Source organism: Zingiber officinale, chromosome 1A (assembly GCF_018446385.1).
Source record: "Zingiber officinale cultivar Zhangliang chromosome 1A, Zo_v1.1, whole genome shotgun sequence".
NCBI classification, from domain to species: Eukaryota; Viridiplantae; Streptophyta; class Magnoliopsida; order Zingiberales; family Zingiberaceae; genus Zingiber; species Zingiber officinale.
The window spans coordinates 2,207,568-2,212,906 of record NC_055987.1 but is presented as its reverse complement, the minus strand read 5'-3'; the positions used below and the strand labels follow the sequence as shown (position 1 = coordinate 2,212,906).

General features: G+C 38.8%; 1 protein-coding gene and 2 non-coding genes across 3 annotated transcripts; 1 reads left to right on the top strand and 2 right to left on the bottom strand.

Annotated features, from left to right (window-relative positions):
* Positions 1 to 615: 615 nt before the first annotated feature.
* LOC122015332 (metal tolerance protein 5-like) lies at positions 616 to 3,994 on the top strand. The gene is made up of 6 exons (XM_042572169.1): positions 616 to 944; positions 1,623 to 1,732; positions 1,806 to 2,051; positions 2,724 to 2,804; positions 3,053 to 3,286; positions 3,410 to 3,994. The coding sequence occupies exons 1-6, from the start codon at positions 764 to 766 to the stop codon at positions 3,758 to 3,760; spliced, it is 1,203 nt and encodes a 400-aa protein (XP_042428103.1). The 5' UTR covers positions 616 to 763; the 3' UTR covers positions 3,761 to 3,994.
* A 171-nt stretch (positions 3,995 to 4,165) lies between these two features.
* On the bottom strand, positions 4,166 to 4,281 carry LOC122039415. Its single transcript, XR_006128228.1, has one exon. It is a non-coding gene; the product is annotated as a U5 spliceosomal RNA (small nuclear RNA).
* Positions 4,282 to 4,533: 252 nt separating this feature from the next.
* Positions 4,534 to 4,605, bottom strand: TRNAQ-UUG. Its single transcript has one exon. It is a non-coding gene; the product is annotated as a tRNA-Gln (tRNA).
* Between the last annotated feature and the right edge of the window lie 734 nt (positions 4,606 to 5,339).

Genomic DNA, 5,339 nt, shown 5'->3' with positions numbered 1-5,339 from the left:
ATTCGGACCGAGTCAGTCACCTAACCATTTGACAGAAAGCATCGCGCCTAAAACGGAAAAGGACATCGATCGATTCCAACTGTTCCCGTTGTTGCTTCTAAAATGATATCGCTTCCAAATTTATATTATAATTCATTCTGATTTCCACGAAACTAATGAATAAAATTATAATTTGTGGGGTACGTGAAATTATTGATGCGAGTTCATCACATTTTTTAGAACAGCACATTCTCTTGGACATCATGTGGTCCGAAATACTGGACAGCAAAATACAAAACTTTCTTTGAAAAAAAAAATAGATTGAAGTTCTTTATGTGCTTCTTTAATCTCATAATGTTACTGCATCTTGGAAGATATCGATAAAATTAAGATTAGAATTAGAACTATATAAAAAAAAATGATCAGTATGATTCTTATCTTGGGTCATATCGAGGGCCCCATCAGTCGGACCATCGTCGTCCACGAAGTAATGGATATCCCATCGGGATCGAATCGCGGCCGTCCATAAATAAATGTCTTAACCATGAGAATATGAGATTTAAAGAAAAAGAAGCATTTATAGAAACCACCAGAAAAAGTAATAATAATTATTTCTCGATTTAAAAATTCGTGGTCCTCCTCATGAGCTGCATCGCCGCCGGATCAGTCTACACGGGCTGCTGCGTGGCGATTAAAATCAAAGAGAGAAGACTCGGAACGGCTCCTCTCCTCAGTCTCCGCCAGATTGAATTCGTTTAGCTTCCGGCGACTTCGGCGGCAGCGAATGGCGGAGCCACGGCGGTCGGCCTCCGGTGGCGTCGCCAACGACGAAGGCACCGAGCTCCTGTTGGTGGAGTCCGGCGACAGGGAGCGCTCCTGGAGGCTTAACTTCGACGGATTCCGGCCTTCCGAACCCCGCGAGAAGCCGCCTCCTCGCGGCCTCCACGATTGCCTCGGCGTCCTAGGTTCACTTCCCTAATTTATAATTCTTTTCGTCGGGTCATCTTAGCAGCTCGATGGCTCTTTCTTTAGTCGGTATTAGGTCGTATTTCTTCCGTCATCTCCCTTAATGGTAAATACCTCATTCGATCACATGTGTCTATTTCTTTTTTTTTGATTTTTCCCGATTTTTCTTATGAAAAGTACAATCTTTTTGCAGTAAGCATATGCTGTTTGATTCGTCTGCGACACTATTAACTTGGAAATGGAATATAAAAATAGTTCGTTGGTTTAAAGTATCTTAATTTAGGTTTTGATATGAGAAAATTTTAAACTAGAATTTTTGAGGGGCTCTGTTGGAAGACGATGAAATAGTTCAGAAATTGAAACTGTCCGGTTGATGTTCGCTTTCTTGTTTACGGTAATTAGGGTTGATCCAGCTTCATCCCTGTGCCGGAAACTAGTTCATTAATAGAAAAGTGTTTGAGTAAGGGATGTGCCTTTTTGATCTAAAGGATCCCAACGGAGAATACTGAACTCTCATGTTGTGGGATCATTCATTAATAGTCTCTTTTGTTTTTTTTTGTTATGTCTTTTGTAAAATGATTTTTTTCTACTTGTGTGTGACCTTTGAAGATTTAAGGTAGTTTATAAACACTTGAGTGAGCAAGAAGTTTATTTCGTGTTTGATTTGATGGTTATAGGGAATGGAGATGAGGTTGCAGAATACTATCAACAACAAGAAGAAATGCTTGAGGGCTTTAGTGAAATGGATACACTAGCTGAGCGTGGATTTCTACCTGGAATGTCAAAGGTATGAGTGAAGTGATTGTTCCCCCCTTGAAAAGGTAATTATGTCTGATAGTCACCATATCATCTGAATACAGGAAGAGCTTGAAAAGTTAGCTAAAGCTGAAACACTAGCCATCCGGTTGTCAAATATTGCCAACATGGTTCTCTTTGCTGCAAAAGTTTATGCTTCAATTCGAAGTGGCTCATTGGCAATAATTGCATCGACATTGGATTCTCTCCTTGATCTGTTATCGGGGTTTATTTTATGGTTTACTGCATTCCAAATGAAATCAAGAAACCCCTACAAATATCCTATTGGGAAAAGGCGCATGCAACCATTGGTAAATATCCTTGTTTTAAGTGATTAAGTTGATCATAATGTACATAGTAATATTTTCTGGAGCAGTTCAGTGACTTTATTTTTTTCCAAAAAATTTCTCTACCATGAAGCTCAACATTGCAAAACATCATCTACCCTTGCATTAACTGATCTCTCATTGTTGAGTCACTCTGTCACTCTTCATTTAGACTACACTCCATGCTTCATGTGCGCCTGCACATGCTTACCATGAAAGAGTACAGTTGCCTTGCTGGAGCAAGTTGTGTGTTAAATTCTTGTTGCTTAGCTTGTACATTTCTTTCAATAGCATTCATGCTGGAAAGGTATTTGTTCCATTATATGTTTGACACACTGTTCTGGGCGTGAACATTTGTTGTTGCGGAGCTTGTACATTTTGCTTGTTGTTTAGCTTGTACAAAATGCTTCCTTCCTACCAAATATGTGAGGATCACAACTTAATAACTTGGTAACAGAGAACACTTAAACCCAAGTAACCAAGTTAGCGCTAGTTCATTCATCTTAGCACTTTTGGATGTGTGAACTGCTTTTATTCATCTTTTCTGCTTCCAGCCATTTCTGTGGGCATCATCTGAACTCTCATTTATTGATTTCTTCCACTGCCATTACTGTGCCATTGGTTTCCAGCTTCACTCATGTTTGTATGATTTTTCAGGGCATTCTTGTTTTTGCATCAGTAATGGCAACACTTGGACTACAGATAATCTTAGAGTCAGTGCGCTCACTTATGTCGGATGTAAGTAGTATGTTTTATCTCCTGCATCATTAAATTATTTTACAATTTGGTTTGTTCTTTGGATCATAAAAATCAAACATGATCCCTGAGTGGGTAGAATTGCATCTTAAAATACTAGATTGGTTACCAACAAGGCGGATGACCTCTTCATTGATTGTTTATTGTCTTTACTCAAGTACAAATTTTAGTTTGCTTAGTTCCACTTATGTAAATCCAGAGCTGTATACTTATTCACATACAATGTGCAGGAGAATGAATTCAGCTTGACCTGGAAACAAGAAACTTGGTTGGTCGACATCATGATTTCAGTGACACTGGTGAAGCTTGCACTAGTTATTTACTGTCGTTCATTTACTAATGAAATAGTCAAAGCTTATGCTCAGGATCACTTTTTTGATGTCATTACAAATATGATCGGCCTTGTGGCTGCTCTACTTGCAAACTATGTGGAGGGCTGGATAGATCCTGTTGGAGCTGTAATTGTGAGTGTGTGATTATTTCATTTACATTCTATTCTACTACCTCCTTTGGTTTTATCATCATATATTATGAACTTTATGACATCATCTTCAAATACTAATGCAACACTACTATTACACTTGCAGTTGGCATTGTATACCATCCGTACTTGGTCGATGACGGTGCTTGAAAATGTCAACTCCCTGGTAGGCCGCACTGCAGCACCAGAATATCTGCAGAAGCTAACATACCTGTGTTGGAATCACCACAAAGCCATAAGGCAGATCGATACGGTGCGGGCTTACACATTTGGCTCCCACTACTTTGTCGAAGTAGATATTGTCTTGCCATCAGAGATGCCGCTAAGAGAAGCACACGACATCGGTGAAGCCCTGCAAGAGAAGCTCGAGCAGTTGCCTGAGATAGAGCGAGCTTTTGTTCACTTGGACTACGAATACACCCACAAGCCTGAGCATGCGCAAGCTCAGGATATTTAGCCAGACAGAATGACAAAGGCAAGAAGCACATTCTTTGTTTGAGATTATGCACTTGTTCGTCTAGTCAATCAGCTTCTTTCTAGTTGGAGCTGGTCTGTTATGTCATTTGGCTGGAGAAAAAAATACAGTTCACACGATGAAAAGTATTGTAATACCGTCATATATAGCAGCTACAATGGAAAATTTCATTTAGCAGCTGTAATTTCAAAATTGCTTAAAGAGCTACCACTGATACACAACTTTAATACTTATTAAGTGTAATCAAGAACTAAAACATAAAACGTTAACATTTAAACAGAAATGACACAACACCGTAAAACTAACTACTTGGCTCCTGATCAGACGAGATTAGATCCAAACACAAACTTCATAAGCACAATATTTTAAAGTTGATTTGTTGGGGCCAATTCTGAACAAAGAAAGCCCTCCAAAAATAAATTTATGCCGCTTTATGTGGTAGGTACACGGTATTCTTTAGTAAAAGGCGAAAGAATAATTCGCAATGTACCTGCCACGCAGCTGTGCGGTTGATAAACAGTTGCGGCAGCATCTTATGCAGGGCGTCACCCGGTGCATCTTCAAATTTCCCAGATGTGGGACTAAATCTAGATATCGTCGAAGCTTATGAATAATAAAATGGGATGGAATGAATTAAAGGTAGATATGGTCGCGGCCGCATATAAGAAAAGGTCTCTCTTTGACGGCGAAATAGTGCAGTTTTATATCAGCATACTACACAATAAACAAAAAAAACAAAAAAACAAAAAGAAAAAGGGTCCTACTGGGATTTGAACCCAGGTCGCTGGATTCAAAGTCCAGAGTGCTAACCACTACACCATAGAACCAATGGTGAAAACATTGTTTAGGTTTTTAATAATAATAATAATTAATTTTAATTGTTCGAGGCTAAAATTATTGAAAGTAATAATTATATATTACTTTCAATAGTAATATAAAACAGGAATACTAATGTGAAAATAATATTAGATACTGTAAAATGTTGAAGCTCCAGACTTAAATAAAGAATGGGTGCAATTAATGCTAGAATTCTATTTGCCATTTTGTTTCGATATATTAGAAGAAAAAAACACTTGCCAGTTTCACTGAAATGAGAACCATGACAGTGATGAGAGAGTCATAATTTAGCTAAGAATGCACTCATGCACCTGTAGGACCATTAGCAAATTTTTATTCATGAAATGTTGTCAAACAGTCTGTCAAAATGACTAATTTACCAAGCCAAACTATACCCTTACTGCAAACTACCACTGATTCCCTGGTTTCCAGGCAAGAATCTGATGATGTGGATGGGAAAGGAGAGATATCTGATTCCTTAAGAACGATGGACCAGAAGTTCTCAGATAATGGAGAAGAAAGAAAGGCCACCCATTGTCTCCGTCAATTTCTCCTGCTCTCATCATTCACCCTCTGCCATCTTGTATTGCAGTCGAAGTGGAGCAGAAATAAATTGTTCCCGGCAGCGACTGAAATGCCACTATGTGCATCTACAAAAGTGAATTGAATCAGGGCAGGATCTTGTTCTTGATGGCGCATGAGAAAAACAGGCATGAACAGTTCA

Excerpts from the sequence above, each read along its gene's own strand:
- LOC122015332 (XM_042572169.1), top strand. The coding sequence starts at position 764 with ATGGCGGAGCCACGGCGGTCGGCCTCCGGTGGCGTCGCCAACGACGAA. Across the intron at positions 945-1,622 it reads CGATTGCCTCGGCGTCCTAG|GGAATGGAGATGAGGTTGCA; the intron begins GTTCACTTCCCT and ends TGATGGTTATAG. Across the intron at positions 3,287-3,409 it reads ATCCTGTTGGAGCTGTAATT|TTGGCATTGTATACCATCCG; the intron begins GTGAGTGTGTGA and ends TTACACTTGCAG.